At 38.7% G+C, this 18,668-nt stretch overlaps 1 protein-coding gene across 1 annotated transcript in view; it reads left to right on the forward strand.

The window, feature by feature from the left end:
• Positions 1 to 18,668, forward strand: part of MAN2A1 (mannosidase alpha class 2A member 1) — a 161,775-nt gene that overhangs the window by 111,623 nt on the left and 31,484 nt on the right. The window contains exons 14-16 of the mRNA XM_070412430.1: positions 132 to 347; positions 3,170 to 3,292; positions 5,931 to 6,045. Coding sequence (XP_070268531.1) covers positions 132 to 347; positions 3,170 to 3,292; positions 5,931 to 6,045 — 454 coding nt within the window. The remainder of the gene's footprint in view (positions 1 to 131; positions 348 to 3,169; positions 3,293 to 5,930; positions 6,046 to 18,668) is intronic.

The raw sequence follows: 18,668 nt of genomic DNA on the forward strand, positions 1-18,668 counted from the left end.
TGATACTCTACCCTTGAGTTATCAAAACATATTTATAGAATTAGTTTGTTCTTTTCACCACAAGTATAAATGTGTTTTCTTTCAATAGAGTACATTTTTCTTTAATAAATTTCCTCTTCTATCTTTTAAAGATCTCTTTTATAGCACAGATGCCACCATTGGGACTGCAAGTGTATACACTTTTGGAATCATCGAGTTCATATCCACATGTAGCTGAGTATGTCCTGTATAATGGTAACATAGAAAATAAAGGCATTTTCAATGTGAAGAATATGAAAAATGCTGAAGAAATAACTCTGGAGAACTCTTTTATTAAGCTTCAGTTTGGTCAATCTGGGCTTATGGAGGTATGTTCTGAATAGTTCTAAAATACATAAAAAGCTTATCTACACTAATAAAAGAGAAACATGGTAATTGGCGTATGACCGCTACCCTTCCCATTGGCTAATCAGCATATCCTTATGCAAATTAACTGTCAGCCAAGATGGCGGCCGGCTTTAGGCTTGGGGCGGTGAGGAGCCAGCCAGCGATCTTCCATGGCGGCGGCTGCAGCGGCAGCTTTAGGCTTGGGGCGGTGAGGAGCCAACCAGCGATCAGCTGCGGCGGGGAGCTGGGGATGCCCCGGCCCAGGCCTAAAGCCTCGAGCAGAGGCTTTAGGCTTGGGCCGGGGAGGAGCCAGCCAGCGATCTTCCATGGCGGCGGTGGCGGTGGCGAGCTGGGGGTGCCCTGGCCCAGGCCTAAAACCTCGGCCTGAGGCTTTAGGCCTGGGTCAGGGAGCAGCCAGCCAGCGATCGGCTGCGGCGGGAGCTGGGGGTGCCCCGGCCCAGGCCTAAAGCCTCGAGCAGAGGCTTTAGGCCTGGGCCGGGGAGGAGCCAGCCAGCGATCTTCCGTGGCAGGGGCGGCGGCGGTGGCGGCGGCGGCGGCGGCGGCAGCGGCTTTAGGCTTGGGCCGGGGAGGAGCCAGCATAGGCCTGGGCTGGGGAGGAGCCAGCCAGCGATCTTCCATGGCGGTGGTGGCGGCGGCGGCGGCGGCGCGGCGAGCTGGGGGTGCCCTGGCCCAGGCCTAAAACCTCGGCCTGAGGCTTTAGGCCTGGGTCAGGGAGCAGCCAGCCAGCAATCGGCTGCGGCGGGAGCTGGGGGTGCCCCGGCCCAGGCCTAAAGCCTCGAGCAGAGGCTTTAGGCCTGTGTCAGGGAGGAGCCAGCCAGGGATCGTTGATGGCTGCGGTGGCGGGGACCTGGGGGTGCCCCGGCCCAGGCCTAATGCCTGGGCCAGAGGCTTTAGGCCTGGGCCGGGGAGGAGCCAGCCAGTGATCCTTGATGGTGGTGGCGGCCCGAACCCGGGCGCAGCCAGCCAGCAATCCTTGATGGCCACGGTGGCTTGGAGCTGAGGGTGCCCTGGCCCAGGGCTAATGACTCGCCAGAGGCGTTAGGCCTGGGCAGGGGCCAAACCAGCAATTGGTGTGAACTACAGAGGAAACACCTTTTCTGACCTCTGATTGGTTAAGCTCTCTGTATGCCACTGGTAATATTCTTAGTAACTTGGGTAATAAGAGTCCAAAAAGTGATCTAGGGTTTTTTTTACCACACTCCTGGAGAAAAAAATGAAGGTCTGCTGCTGGAGGGTTAAGAAATGTCATATCCTGTCCTAGCCAGTTTGGCTCAGTGGATAATGCCTCGGCCTGCCCAACGCAGATTCTGGGTTCAATTCTGACCAAGGGCATGTACCTAGGTTGCACGTTCCTCCCTGGCTCCGGCCCAGGTCAGGGCTCATGCAGGAGGCAACCAATCAAAGTGTTCCTCTCACTTTGATGTTTTTCTCTCTGTCTTTCCCTTTCTTTTCCACATTCTCTAAAAATCAATGGAAACATATCCCCAGGTGAGGATAAAGAAAGAAAGAAATGTCATATCCTATGAAAGACACTTCTTGAAAATGCCTAAAGAAAGTTGTCATTTTTTCATGGTAAAGGGACTGGAGTCCGTGTTGATGAAAACACCTTGGTGGCTGCGGTGACTGGCAGTGGCTGCAGCAGCGGGGTGATGGGGCTGTTGCCTTCCCCTGATCAGCCCGGTCGCCTTCCACAAAGGGAGGCCAGACTGTGGCTTAGGCCTGCTCCCCAAGGGGAGCAGGGAGCAGGTAGTAGGACATCCCCTAGGGCTCCCAGTATGTGATAGGGGGCAAGCTGGGCTGAGGAAACCCCCTCCCCAGTGCACAAATTTTTGTGCACCGGGCCCCTAGTTTATATATATAAAAGACTAAGCAACCGTTATGACCGGTCGACTGATCGCTATGACACTCACTGACCACCGGGAGCAGATGCTCAACACAGGAGCTGCCCCCTGGTGGTCAGTGCGCTCCCACAGCCAACCTCCTGCAGCCAGCCCCCATCGGCCTGATCAATCAGTACTGGGCAAGACGGGCCCTAATCGGCCCCAATCTCTGGCCAGGCCAAGGGACCCCACCCGTGCACAAATTCATGCACCAGGCCTCTAGTTTTATTATAATGTGTAGAGATTACTTATGTAAAGGGGAAACAGTCTTTGCAAATACTCTGAGAGAAAATGTGAATGAGCTTTGTGAACCTTCTTCTTGTGGTCTTCGTGACCACTCGCTCCTCACAAGTATGGTTTGTGGCTGGTACTCCTTTGTGAACTATTTGTAACTGATCCACAAAAGTGTAGAAGCAGTGACTCTTTAGAAATGTCTAGAAAAATTTGAAAACAATTTGACAGAGTCAATTTATGCCTACTGAATCTATAAAAGATTTGAGTATGTGTTTGGTATATTACTTTAAATTTAATTTTCTAGTAATTCACTTTTATTGTACTTTACAAAAATATTGGTTCATGCATATTGGAAATAAAAAATAAGCCTGCTCCTCCACTACAGAAGATTGGAGAAGTACTGGTCTCAGTATTTTAATTTGTAATATTAAAAGGGTATTTTGACTTTACAAAAGGGTATTTTGACTTTTTGTTCTGATTGTGAAGGTTTTTAATTCTAAGGTTAAGTATAACATTTTGAGTGTTCATACAAGAATTGTGAATATTAGAGACTATTATCATTTTTAAATCTATCCTGAGGTAACTTACTAAATTGACATATACGTGGAACCAGATGCAACATCATTAATATCTTAATACTGAGTTGCCTTTAAATTTTTTCTCTTTAGGAAATGATAAATAAAGAAGATGGTGAACCTCATAAGGTAAAAGTACAATTTTCATGGTATGGAACCACAAGTAAAAAGGACAAAAGTGGTGCCTACCTCTTCTTGCCCGATGGGGAAGCCAAAGTAAGTGCTGGTGAGCTGAGTTATTCTAGAAAAATAGCTTGGCCACTGGGTCATATTTTTTCATAACTTTTAGTACTTTAAAAAAAATAATACCCTTTTCCCCACCCTTCACTGAAAAGGTAGTATATGCAAATTTTGACACATTTTTAAAATGCAGAAAACAATAAAATTTATCAACTATTTCATAAAAGCCCATGAAAACCAATGCCAATATTTTGATGTATAATTGTCTTTTATACATACCCCTTTTCCACCATCTTCAGGTTTTGTCTTACTGCATTACATATTTTTCATTGTAACAGTGCTCACAATCTGATGGTATAGGTTTCGAAAACACAATTTTAATGTACACTGTTGTGTTTTAAAGTTTTAGTATAAGATGAATAGGTCTGAAGGTCTGATTTAAACCGTGGTGATAGCTGTATTGTATAATTGAAATTTGCTGAAAGTAGAGCTTCATTGTTCTCACCCAAAAAAAGAAAAAGTGTCTGTGCATATGTAAAAAAAAAAAAAAAAATCCTATTGCTGTATATGTACATTTTCCACCAATACTTCATTATTGTAACATTGTGATAATCTTTCCCTGTAACATTATTTTTATGCAATGCTGATTATTTTCTGAGAATAACTTTCCAGAAGAGTCCTTTTGTGTTAGTGGATGAGACCTTGTAAGGCCTTTGATACATACTATTTTTCTCTCTGGAAAGAGTGCATGCTCACTCCCATCAGTGTTTTTTGAGAATAGCTTTTGAATTCTATACCATTTCATGCACTGAGACTTAGCCATTTTAAAAGCTTTACCTATAATAATAGCTGAAAAATATTTTAATGTTAACATTTTTATGATTATTAGTGAGGTTAAACTTTTTTATACATTTATTTACCTTTCATATTTCTTTTGTGAGTTTTTACTTAAATTCTTTGGTCATTTTTCTATTGGTATAACTTACAGATCTTCATATATGATAAAATTAATCCTTTTTCATATATATTGCACAATTTTCTCAATGTGTCCTTTAAATGGTTAATTTTTATTTTATTTTTCTATTAAGGTACTTTTTAATTTTTGTGTAGTCAGTTCCATATTATTTTTTTTAGATTTCCTTCCTTTGCTTTTAACTTACACTTGCTTTCTCCACTTCAAGATAAGTTAAATATTCTTCATATTTTGTTGCCTAGGAACCTATCTCCTGAAAAAGTTACTTTTGTTCTATAATTTAGAAAAGTCTGCTAACTGAAATCAAATATAAATTTTAAAGGATTGTGTGGGTCATGCTAAGGATTCTAGTTTTTTTGCTTGTTTTTAGTTTTTTAAATTAGTGAGGAATTAAAGGTAAAGTACAGCTTACAATAAGCATTTCAGGATGTGCAGTGGGCCCATGTTTTCTCATCAGCTTTTGTCATTGAATAGGCATTTTGCTTTGATTGTCTTGTACTTAAAAAATAAATATATAAATATGTATACACATACATTTTTTGATAGCTCTGTTGATGCTTCTTTCTTTTCAGATTTAACCCACTGAATTAATAATTACTCAAAGTGTATTCACTGTATATTCATATATTTGTGCTATGAAATATTATGCATGGATCATAACAACTAATTTATTTAAAATTATTTTGTTTTTAAATAACTCTAATGTTAGATAGAAAGATAAAGAGAACTATCATATGGTTAGAAGATAAAATAAAAGCACACCAGGGAAAGAGGCAGTTGGATATATCAGAAAAAAAAGCAGGGGCCCAGAAATCACCGTCCCAGGTTTCAGCCCCCTCCATTACTTTCTAGCTATGTGTTCATTAAGTAAAGCATCATATTGATTTCAGAACATTTTTCTCTAGCCAAAGAGGTAAATTTGAAAGAAAATTACATAGTTCTGAAAATCTTATGCTATTTAAGTAGTTCACATTGCAAGCCTAGCTTCTTTTACTGTTGTTGACCTTAGGGTGTGTAATACTTAAAAAAATATAACTTTTTATGACTGCTTTAAATTTGTTCACATAAGTTCTATGTATTAGTCCCATATTTTCTTGAATGTAGATTTCAAGTAATGAAAACTAAATCAGTGGGGCTTTTTCAAGTTTATAAGTTTGCTTTATATTCATCTAGCTCTTTCAAGTAAAAGGGCAGTGTATTTATAGGGTAGTAAACCTAACTGATTAAACTGTGTTTCTGAATCCTGCTTCCTGTTTGTTTAGATGACTCCCTGTGGTCATCCTTGCCACCTGCCTGACCCTGGAACATTAGGGGGCCATGGTTATAATAAACGTTTGCCTGGGAAAATGTCACTGCTGCAGAACGAGCACTTTTTTAAATAAGTAACACATGGACAAGAGAGAAGGACTTTATTTATTTTTTTTTTTTTGAGAGAAGAACTTTAATCAAAAATTTTATAGCTGGGAGGAATGTTTGTAAATTTAGACCAATCAAGTTGTAACATTTTTATTTTCTATTTTCAGTAATTATTGTATAATGCAAATTAATTTTATAGCAAATGCATATTACACTTTGTAAGATTTTCACTTAAAATTGCAAATATCAGGTGATATGAATTTTCTATTTTGGAAACTATAATCAACATTTTTGGGAAAAGTTAAAAGCCAAAGTAATTTTCTAAAAATGTCATTTTCTCTTCAGCCTTATGTTTACACAACCCAACCCCTTGTCAGAGTACAACGTGGAAGGTTTTATTCGGATGTAACTTGCTTTTTTGAACATGTTACCCATAGTGTCCGACTGTACAACATACAGGGTAAGAAAACAGAGAAATGCAGTTGTGATATATGTGTAATGGTTCTTGAATCCTTGCTTTTCTTGTGTTGTTTTTAATAAATTAGAAATTGGGTTTTAGAAATGGTCTAAACATCATCTTCACATCCTACCTACTGTATGATTTAAAATATAATATTTACCCTTTGATAATAAAAAATGGTAAAACATTTAACTCTACCCTACATATACATGTTCTTTTTTCTGTATGTCTTCTCATTCCTACTGTCACATATGTCTTAGTTATGAGCTCAATTTTATTTCTTAGATCTAAAAACAGTGTAGCTTATTTTATTTTATTGAATGGAAATTATGTCAGCTATGACTGATACACACACACACACACACACACACACACACACACAAACATACACATATACGCACACACTGCCTTAAATGTAGAATATATTGCAATAGCATGCATCACTGGAATTTAACTTTAAAATAATGTTCTAAACTAATTCTCTTTGGTCACTACTCTTCAGCTGTTAGAGTATAAGATCAGGCAATTGTTTATTACTTTTAGGACAGTGTTAAGAAGCATATTTATTAACCAAGTGATAGAAATAGCCTTTGATCCCTTTAGGAACTTAACTGTGGGCGTTAGCATTAATCCTTCCATAGGATCTAGATGGAGTTGTGGTTCCCAAACACTCTCAGAATTATAATATTATCTGATATCATGTCAATTGATTTTTAATTCAGTGTTTTTAGGATAGAGTACTTTTCCAACTACAGATTTCATCCTAATAGCCAGGCCATTTACCATTTTTCAACTCTCTTAGAAAAGGACCTCATGAAAATGCCACTTTAAATTTTTCTTTGCTGTTAACTAAGCTGAAAAAAAACTAGAAAGGAAAAATACTTTCCTTTGAGTCTTCATACAGGTAGACAATAAAGCGTTATACAAAATAGCGATAAAATGTATAGGCAGGCACTGTTCAGTTTTTAAGTATCATGGGGAAGCAGAAAGGCATGCAATGTTCAGGGACTTTCTTAGCTGAAGTTTAATTTTCTAATTTCAGTGTCTAAATATAATTTTGCTTTTTAAACAACTTTTTAAATATGTATTTTATTTTATTTTTCCCGTCACCATTTATCACCTCTGTGCCCTCTCCCACCCGCCTGCCCCCTGCAGTCACCACATTCATGTCCATGTCCATGAGCTCTCTCTTTTTTTTTCTTTTTTACTCAATCCTCCCCAACACTCCCAGCCCCCACCATCAGAGGGTTTGCCTTTTATTAGAATTTCAGGTATTGACAAAGTTTCCCATGTTATATAATGAGATATGTTCTCAGAATAACTCATGCTTCATAGGTTACATCAAGAACTAAAAGGTCTTCTAGAAGGTGAGAAAATTTATACTAGACACTTTGTGTCCTAAATGTGACTTCTACAGTTATCTGCAATTACTTTGCTACCTATAAGAAAGTCTGTAGTTCTGAAATAATCTTTTCCCAAAACCGCTAGTAAGTCAGAAATAATATTTGTAACCATCCTCTTGTACTTTTATATAAGCCATTATTTAACATCTAGAGCTCTAAAATTACATTTTCAGCTACAGCCAAAAATTTCACTTCCTGGGTACAAAATAGCATTAGCATATAGGAGATATACTTACCTGCTTTTAAATTTGCTTAAAACTATTATTTTTTTTAATGGAAATGTCCTTTCTTGAGTATAACCTGGTAACACTGATGCTGGCTTGTGTCATCAAGCTCGGTTTGCCACTGTTTTGTATCAGTTCTATTTAGTGATAGGCTGTATCTCAGAGTGAATGCTGAAGCTGCACATCAGAAAATCCCAACTTCTCAATCAAGTATATTTGCTTACTTGTTTTGCTTTTATTTGTTTCTGTGACCTTCACTGCAACATCTTAGTTTTTTGAGTTGTTCAGGGGATCTGGGTCTCAAATAGAGGGTGGTTTCTGTATGTTAGAAGGCCTGCTTTTACTGCTATGGTCACTTGCTATCTTGCTTCAGTGGTCACTTTGGAAGTTAATAGGCTCTGACTTGTCTGTGTACTTATTCCAAGGACCACTCTTTAGAACTGAGTGCTTGTATTTTCTCCTCTCCCCATCTCTTCCTGTCCCCCAACTGGGCAGCTGGAAATGCCCAGCAGCTGAGTAGCAGGGAAGAGATTTTAACTGGCCCTCCATGGTGGCAGTGCTGGCTCTCTGAATAAGGCACTTAAAGTATTACATAACAAAAATAATAATAATAAATAAATATGCAGACCTCAGATTGCCTCTGGATGTCTCAGTGGTTGGAATAAACTTGAATTGAAACATTTTCCCCCCTGATACTTTATTTTTGTGGCTTGAAAGCAGAAAGCCTCCAAAGCAGCGGTTCTTAATCTGTGGGTCGCGACCCCTTTGGCGGTCGAACGACCCTTTCACAGGGGTCGCCTAAGACCATCCTGCATATCAGATATTTACATTACGATTCATAACAGTAGCAACATTACAGTTATGAAGTAGCAACAAAAATAATTTTATGGTTGGGTCACAACATGAGGAACTGTATTTAAAGGGCCAGAAGGTTGAGAACCACTGCTCCAAAGTTTGTGGGAAATGACAAGTAAGTAAGTTAGTATAATATGAAGTTAACATAGCACCTCTCCAGATCAGTTTCACTATACTTGCCTGGATTGAAACCTGAAACTGGCATATATAACTGTCAAACCCAGAGCATTTCTTTTCCAACATGAAGTTAGTTGGTGGGAGATGGAGCTACCAGATCACTAAAAGACTTTCTTACAAGCTGTATACCCCCCATGTTTGTATTTGAACCAGTCTCTACAAGTCTCCCTCCTGGAAAAAATAAGCCCAATTGTGGAAACATAATACCTTTTCTCGGTAGCTTTTGTGACCCACTTCCATCTGTCCTTTCCTTTCATATACCTTTGCAGAAGGGCTCAGCTGGTCTGATCTGACTCATTGGGGTTTTAATGAGATCACTAATTAAGACCTACAACAGAGATGTGAAGTCTTCAGGGTGGGCGACTCTCTAGGTGTTCAAACTACCTGAAAGGGGTTTGATTATGCTGCTCCAAAGCAAATGTATGAACAAATATTTGAAAGCTCTTCAATGTTTTAAACTTCGGCTTCATGTAAACCAGGCGTCTGGGTGATTGATCAAAATGCATAGATAGCCCTAACCAGTTTGGCTCAGTGGATAGAGCGTCGGCCTGCGGACTCAAGGGTCCCAGGTTCGATTCGGTCAAGGGTATGTACCTTGGTTGCGGGCACATCCCCGGTAGGGGGCGTGCAAGAGGCAGCTGATAGATGTTTCTCTCTCATCGATGTTTCTAACTCTCTATCCCTCTCCCCTCCTCTCTGTAAAAAAATCAATAAAATACATTTTTTAAAAAAAATGCATAGACAGAATAAGGCTTTTCATCTTACTAGTAGGTACAAAGAAAACTTCAGCTAACTTCCATGCTTTCATAGATTGGTTTTTGCTTAATATTTTTTCAGTTAACAAAAATACATATACTTAAATTTAACTTATTTAACTATTTCTGAATATATGCTAATTTTGCCTCCTTTAAACTGAACAGAGGCAGTTATTTGGATAAGTATTAATGACTATAGCCTGTTTGTTGTTAGTACCAAATTTATGATCCAGAAAGAAATGGGGGTTAGGATTGAGAGAGTCTTTTACTGTTTTATAATTATATACCATAATTGTATTAGTTTACTAAACCAGTTAATTATACAAAAGTCATTATTATCTCATCAATAAGGGTAAAAAAAACAAAATGAATTAAAATTATGGGTTTTCTGTCTTTATTGAGTGTCAAATTCAACTTACTTGAAGTGTTCTTTTAAAAGACTAATGTAATGAAAACCTGACTAAATATCCTTACATTCCTTAATCTCTTTTTTAGTTATTCTTTGACTCTTCTCTCCCCAAAGTAACTTTTGTCTAAATTAAGCTTCAGGAGAAAACAAAATCAAACAACATTTTCCAAATTATATAAACTACTAGAGGCCCGGTGCATGAAATTCATGCACGGGTAGGGTCCCTAGGTCTGGCGGCGATCAGGGCCGATCTGTTGGACAACAGGCGGAGTGATGGGGCGGGGGGGGGGGGGCCCTGCTGGCACCTGCCTTGGCTGGCCTGGAGCCTGCAGGATTGGGGCAGCTCCTGTGATGAGCATCTGCCCCCTGGTGGTCAGTGGGCATCATAGTGACCAGTTGTTCCACTGGTCGTTCTGCTGTTCGCTCGATTTGCATATTAGGCTTTTATTATATAGGATATAAGACTCACTTTCTTTAACTATAGAAAGACTAGGGGGTCAGTTAGGTATAGCCATCAAAGAATTATTATTGATTTTGAAACAAACTGAGGTAGCGGGGCCTGGGTTCAACCCACCTGCTGATTTTGTTTTTAGTTTGTTATTGAACTTTAGATTTTTCTATTTATGTTCTCTCTGGATGATGGAAATAATAAGAGGCACAGTTTAAAGTCTTTTTCTTAACATCACCTAAGTTATTAAAAAGCACTGTGTTTACCTTTTCATTATCTTTTAGACATTACATTCAAAAGGTTTCGAGAAATATTAAATTAAGGGAAATTCACTAGCTTTTAAAGCTCCAAAAGATCAGAGTGGTTTTAGAGATTTCTAATGAAACATAATGCTTTGCCTTATGTCAGGTTAAATAAGAAATCTATTTCACAGAGACCACAATTTAATGAATGCCCTTTTGGAACTATTTCATGGTTTCTAAAAGATTATTTAGTTTCTGGCAAATAACATTTTTCCAGAGGAAAATATGAGAGAAGTGGGGGTTAATTTTTCTTGTAGTGTAATCATCTTTCATTAAATTGAAACTTTAAATGTTGCCAAATAGGATACTTTAGCTTTTGTTGTTAATCATGGATTGGAAGGTAGAATATGATACAAGCTGATGCCCCTGTATCCCCTTGTGTTATATTTGATATTGTACCATCACAAAAAATACATGCCTTGTGGTGACACAGTGATCAGTAAGTGACACTTGCTAGCTGTGGCTTCATTTGTCTTCAGAGCTGTAATTATTAGACTTTGGTGCCCTAGTTTTCTGACATCAGCAGCCACTTTGAAGAATTAGGTTGCTGTGGGTTACCAATGTGTCATGTACATTTTCAGTGGCACAAAGTTTAGGTTCTAGATTTGTTATAATATGTACCTTCAGGGTTTATTTTCTCCCCCCAGGACTGTGTTCTCCTATGTAGGTGTGTGTTTGTGAGGGAGTCTGTATGTTTCACCCCTTATGAGAAATATCTTAAATACAATACTTTTGCCTATTTTTCTTCAACATATTATAAGGGTACTATATGTAATGGATCTTGCTAAAAGAAAGAAAGTAGCCTGAAGGTAAAATATAATGAACTGCCATCAAAAAGTATGGTAGAAAAAACTTTCCTTTAACTGAAATGACTTGTATTTTCCTTGCATGGGCATATTTAGCAAAGAGAGTTTGTTTAGTTTTTTTTTTCTATTTTGAATATATAACCCAAATGAATTCTAATATGACCCTTGACTTTTAGAGAATCAAAATGAACTTCATCTAGTTAAACAAATAAGAGAATCACATTGGAATTAGAGATCCAAATCCTTAGTTTCACCACTAAGCAAACTATAGACCTCATTACTTAAACTATAGAAAGACTAGATGGCCAATTAGGTAGAACCATTTAAGAGTTTTCACAAAACTTAATGTCACATAAAGGCTCTCTGGTGCTTGACCCCTGCTTCTAAATTCATCTTCTGAGGTCACTTGAATCTGGGGTCCCATCCCTTGGGTCCTCCAACTTGTAAACAAGGTCTCAGAGCTTCACTGAAGTTGTTTTATTTCCATAAAAAGATTCATGAGGATATTAAAATGGTTTGCAATCAATCTCTCATTTTATCCCCTGGACTACATTCCATATTTAGTTTGATTTAAGAGTAAAAAGTATTCAGTAAGTTATGGGTAGGCAGGCTTAGGTAATTAAGACATTTTTGGAATATCATGCAATTGACTGCTAAGGATTTTTTTTTTCTGTTAATTGGAACTTTTAAAAATTGAAATAAGTTGCTATGTGTTGAATCTGATTATTCCCTACAGGCATGAAAGAGAAGGTTATTTTAAGGAACTAGAAGCACTTTCTAGTTACTCAAATTCAGAACTCAGAGGTTATCTTGGGGGCTGTTTGACAGCAGCTGCTGCATTGAAGGCACATCCTCTTAGCAAGGAAATAGCATCCCCCACAAATGTGTACAAAAGGGCCCAGGGAAGGGAAACCCAGGGGAAGTACAGGATTAAGATCTCAGGCTCTGGAGTCAGCCAACGTGCAATTCAATTCCAGTTCCCATCCCATGATGCTTACCAGCTGTATGATCTTGTGCAGATTATTAACTATCTAGCCTTGATTTCATTATCCTGACAATAACAAAGTCTTTCTCATAGGAGTGTTGGAGGAATAACTGAGTTAACATAAAGTTTGGCACTCACTAGTGTTGTATCTCCTTAAGAGGATGTGTGACCAGATGAGTTAGACTGCAAGTGTTACAAGAGAGTCATCATTGAGGGTTGGGAGAGTTGAGGAAGATATTTGTTAAGGAATTGAATTGTTAAGATGCTAGGTCTTAGAGAAATGTCACTTGAATGGGCAAAAAGGAGGAAGACTATCATGAAGCATGAAGTGGGTTTGGTTAGATAAAATTCACTTGTCCCTATAAGAATTTGAAGAACTCTTGTCTTTACATATTTTTTAAGTTGACACCTACTTTTTCTTTATATTTAAATATTTTTCAAAATGTCTCTGTTCAGTCTTCACTGGAGTTAATTAAGGTGGATGAGAGGTATGCTATTGCTGCCTTTTTTTTTCTGTAAGTTGAGTGAAAGTGTGGTAACAAGAAAAGAAAGAACCCATGCCTCTCTGGCAGGCCCATTTCAGGCAGATCATCTTGTGGGAATATATGGAAGCCACACTTCTTGACAAAGTGCCTTGGAAAGGACCATGTTTGGGAGAACAGGAAGTAGGCGAGTTCAGAATGACTGTCAGAGTGTGTGAGGACATACTATCCTGATTATTCCAGCATTCTTCCTTCCCTTGTCCTAGGCCAGCCCACACCTGGATGTGGGGAAGGTATAGAAATCGCTGGGGTTGTGAGCTGTTTTATTCACCTCCCAAGAAAAGGCTTCAGTTAGACCAGTTTCTTTAATTTAAAGAAATGTAACCAATGCAGATATTTCCTCTAAATCAGGGCTTCCAAAAACCCTGTTGTTTCTTAAAATCAGTGTTTACTAGAAAAAACAAAGGTAGCTTCCCAATTTTGTAGTGTATTTCTTAATTATTAGTCCTTCAAGTATGTCATACCTAATTGTTATAACCTTTCACTAAAATTTGCAAAATATGATGGAAATTCTATACCATCCCTATTTTGCATTTACTTTTATGTGATTGCTGGAATTACTGAAATGAAAAGCTTAAAATATGTTGACTAGTGTCTAGCTATTTCAAGTAGATCAATAAGTAGTGATGGTTATTTATCTGGGGCTTTATAAATAAAACAAAGTGATCCATCATAATTTTCTTAAACTTGAGACTTGGAATTAAATTTTCTAAAATTTGTATTCATGAAAGTAGATGTTGGAATTTTCACTTGTGGAGAAATAATCAATGTGAATATTTACAGACTTGGAAATCAGCAGGTACCTCAGAGGATAAATTAGATCGTATAATGGATGATAAGTTGACTAAATCAACATGGAGGGAAAGGTCATTTAATTGTGGGAATTATTATCATTTTTATTCTTGGTACTTTCAGATATGAGTACAATATTTTAAAAATATAGTCATGATAATATTTGATTTTTAGAAACATTTTTATGTTGACCTACTTATCATTTTTGTGAGAATTGTTATTCAAGTATATGTGCTGAACTAAGCATTAATAACATAAGTGTCAACTCCCAGTTAAGTTAGATAAGTTCACAAAAATGTCACAAAAGTAAATACATAGTGGGAAAAATATTTTTATATTTTTGATTATTTAAATACAAAACAATATTCTCTCAAAGTTGGAGGGAGGATATTTAAAATTAGAGCCCCTATTTTTTTTTTTTTTTGCTACTTATTGTGTTATTTCTGCTATAAAGTGGTGATGGCTCAGTCACCTCTGTTCAGACACAGGTATGAAGAAAAGGGATTAGGAAAACAATTAGCTAGATAACAAGGTTCCATTTTTCCCAAGAGCCCACATTTCTTTTTTATCCTCACCCAAGGGCATACTTAGAGGAAGGGAGGGAGGGAGGGAGAGAGGAAAGGAGAGAGAAAAAGAGAGAAAGAGTGAGAGAGAGAGAGACACATTAGAGAGAGAAAAACATCAATCGGCTTCCTCCTGCACATGCCCCAACTGGGGATCAAACCCAAAATCCAAGCATGTGTGCTGACCAGGAATCAAACCAGCAACTCTTCAGTGCACAGGATGATGCTCAACCAACTGAGCCACTGCAGCCAGACCCAAAAGCCCACATTTTAAGGACACTTACTGGAAACCTTGTTTTCAATCTTAGTTGTTTTTTCTAAGGACTTATTTTCTATCTTAATGTCAAATTCCTGTTGAACTTCTGTTTAAAGATTTAAACACCTCTCTTACAGTTGTTTCTCATCATTACTTTTCATTTTCTTAGGTGAGTGTGGGCCACTTGCTATTATAATTCCATCTTGATCTAATGACTTGTCCCAATTACACTTTGAGTGCCACTAAAATAGTATTTGATTCTTGCTTGGGTATGGATGAGGCTCTCTTTTGCTCTGGTGTTTTTCCCAAACTGCTGCCTCTCACTGTTATAACCCTTTGAGTATAGTAAAGATGGAGTCTGATTTCTGAGGTATATTTGTTGGTAAGTGTACTTTGTATTTCAAAATTGCTAGAGTAAGGTGATCTGGAAAGGTTGAGAGGGCTGGATCAACTGAGATTCTACAGGTGTGAGTTGAATTAGGCTCTTCAGGTAGATTTTATAATAATACTAGAGGCCTGGTGCATGAATTTGTATTTGTGGGGTCCCTCTGGGTGGCCTGCAGGGATTGGGCTGAAACCTGCAGTCCAACACTGCCTACAGCTCCTACCTGCTGCTCCCACTCATCCCGGCCCCACTGTGCCTGCTGTGCCTAATCAGTCCCGATTGGGAGAGGCTCGTGCTGCCGCAGCAGCACTCACCAGACATGAGCCCTGCGTCTGGCGCCCTCCCAAGGGGAGTGGCCTGCAGGATCGGGCTGAAACCAGCTCTCTGGCATCCCCTGAGGGGTCCTGCATTGTGAGAGAGCTCAGGCCAGGCTGAGGGACCCCAGCGGTGCACGATCGGGCCAGGGAGGGACCATGGGAGGGTTCCAGAGCATGTCTGGCCCATCTCGCTCAGTCCCAACTGGCCGGACCCCAGCAGCAAGCTAACCTACCTATCGGAGCATCTGCCCTCTGGTGGTCAGTGCACGTCATAGCGACTGGTCAACCAGTTGACTGTCTGCCCCCTGGTGGTCAGTGCAAGTCATAGTGAGCAGTTGAGTAGCCTTAGCATATCATTAGCATATTGCTCTTTGACTGTTTGTTCAGTTGTTCTGCCGTTCGGTCTATTTGCATATTACCCTTTTATTATATAGGATAACGGTTAACACAGTAGATTGTGCAGAGGAAATGACACCTAGGATTCTCTGAAGACCATCAGTTGCAGCATAAAACCCTAACCTCGGGCTTTCCATCTGCATTCCCTTCCTGAATCATTTTCACCCTCACTGATGTTTTCTCCACCTCTTCTTTCAAATATAGGGTGTATATCTGAGTTGTCCTCCAGTTTTTCTCTTCACTATCAGAATGCCCTTCTTGGTTTCCTTAAGACTGCTGCTAAGCAACCAAGTCAAGAAGGTGATGGCCTTGCTTTTCTGTCTACCCCTTCCTGAGCCACCCAGTAGGAGATGTCTCTAAAGGGACCAAGATCATTTTGAGAGTAACTGGAAGATCCTAAGGCTGTTGCACCCCTAAAGCATGTTCCCTGTGATAGGGCCTAGCCTGACCCTGACCCAACCCCTTGTCTACTTAGTTTCATTCCCCCCCTTCTTAGAAAATATTCTTTTAAAAATGCTTCAGAATTATTTTTTATGTATATAAATACAAATAATATATATGTATACTCTTGAAAAAAAATTTCACACACTACAGATCTAAGGTAAAATTTCTCTGGAATCTATGCCTCTGTCCACTACTCAGGAGAGGTAATACCTGTCCTCTCCTGTGTTCTCTCTCTCTCTCTCTCTCTCTCTCTCTCTCTCTCTCACACACACACACACACACACACACACACACGCACACACCTGTAAAAAATATAATAAACTCAATTTTGCAGATCTTGATTTAATGGACTTTGAATTTAATGGACAGAATTTCTAGTCTGTATATCATATGTGAAAAGTAGCACCATGTTAATTTTAAAATGCTTTTAACCAAGATTTGCTTATAATTAAATTAACAGGTTATTTTTTTGTTATTAATTCACTGTTATTTTTAGCAAATTTTAGCGAGTAGGCTATATGTTGGAAAAAACATTGTGGTAATTTCACTGACGTAAATAAATATTGCATGTCTACAACTATAGTCTACATATTTCAATCCAAGAGTCACTGCTCGTAAACAGTATTTGGTGAATGATTAATACATGATCACACTTCATCTTGAGAGGTAATTGGTTTTGTTGTCGTGTGGCATGACTTTCTGTAGCATTTTGAATGCGTGCCCATCGATGTTCCCACATGCTCTAAGCCTAGCCCCAGCCATGTGCATTTGTTCACTCATGGTGACTGGTGAATGCACGCATTTACTAGACCTATTCAGTATAAATTTAAAATTACAGCCAAAACTGGTTTGGCTCAGTGGATAGAGCATCGGCCTGCGGACTGAAAGGTCCCAGGTTCGATTCCGGTCAAGGGCATGTACCTGGGTTGCGGACACATCCCCAGTGGGAGATGTGCAGGAGGCAGCTGATCGATGTTTCTCTCTCATCGATGTTTCTAACTCTCTATCCCTCTCCCTTCCTCTCTGTAAGAAATCAATAAAATATATTTTTTTAAAAAATTACAGTAATACAGGTAAAAAACTTTTCTGTAAACTTTTCAAACATACTTAATTTTATTAAACAAACATGTTTACATAAGTAAAAACATGTAAACTAACTAGTTTGTCAAATTCTTAACAGGTATTCGGAAAACCTACTTTATTATATAATGGACTTCAGCCTTAATAGACACGCCCTTGCCTAAAATAGTCTGTCATATTGAGGTTTTACTCTATGGTGTTTGTGTCTGTTTTCAGCATAAAGTTTATCATACTCTATAAGTACTGCATTAGTCTTTTTCATCAGATCTTTCTTGGTCAGGACAGAGAGCTACCTCATTCTTTTCATTTCCCATGTCAGCTAATTTCTGCATGACAAGTGATTCAATACCTACCACATGCCCAAAACCTTCTTAAAAACTGGAATGCAAAGATGGTGTGTAGGACAGTCTGTGTTTGTGAGAAGCCAACAGGTTCTAGGGAGTAAAAAAAAAAAAGTTGAAAGACTCTTTTGGCTTCTCTATTATAGCTGTTCACCCATGGACTGACTCTGTTCTTACTTGGCATTGCCTATGTTAATAAGGATAAACAATCTTTATTCTCTCTTCTCTAAGGCATAATGTGAGGCATTAACAGCAAGAGGGAACTTTTTTTTTTAACCTGGAAATGGCATCTCCCTATCACCCCCATGGACTACTCTTATAAAGTAGTTACCGTTTCCTTTCCCAGGGTTGAAGCCCTAGTCATTCATGCTCAGGTAGAACTACTTCGGTTAAAATACCTTTTGCTGCCCCATTCTGCAAAGATCCAGCAGGCCACTGGAACCACTGGGTCTGTACCCCTGCTTCCCAGGGAGTTCTCCCCTCAGTCCTCTGATCTGCTTTGGGAATGGCATGGTACGTACTCTTTAGGGAATTCTTGACACAATAAGAAAAGTTGACAACCCTCTCTCTCCCTCACACATATTTAAAAAATAATAATAATAATAAATTACCTTTGAGAACTCAGGGGTACCTCCTTGCTTTTATTACTATGATAGGTTTTATTTGGTTTATTTATATAAATATAATAAGTTTGATCTTATTTTAAAAGTCTTTTCGGGCATAGAATTTAAATTAATGTCTTGCTGAATTTTGAATGGATATAGATGCTCCTTTTAAAGGAGCTTTAAGGATTTGTTGCCACAACAGGATCAGAGCATAATACTGAGCTTGAGAAAGATGATTTTCTCAACAGAAATAATTTGTTATTGCTAGAGGTGATGTGAAATTATTAATTTTTTTCTGAAGTGTGTTTTCTGTAAATTTTTTCCAGAGATACATGACTTGAAATTAATAACACTCTTCTTTGTCAAGACTTTATTTCATTTTTGTATTCTGTTGACCCCTGAGAGAATATCCAATCTAGAGAGGAGAATACATAAAACAGTTTTAAAAACCCTACGAATGTGTCCAGTAGATTAGAGTTTACTTGTCACCTTCTGTTTCCCCAGTGCTGCTACATGAGTACTGTCATCCCTAGTGCTG

The sequence above is a fragment of the Myotis yumanensis genome, unplaced genomic scaffold (genome assembly GCF_028538775.1).
Source record: "Myotis yumanensis isolate MYYU_CA2020_CCGP unplaced genomic scaffold, mMyoYum1.0.hap1 SCAF_4, whole genome shotgun sequence".
Taxonomy (NCBI): Eukaryota; Metazoa; Chordata; class Mammalia; order Chiroptera; family Vespertilionidae; genus Myotis; species Myotis yumanensis.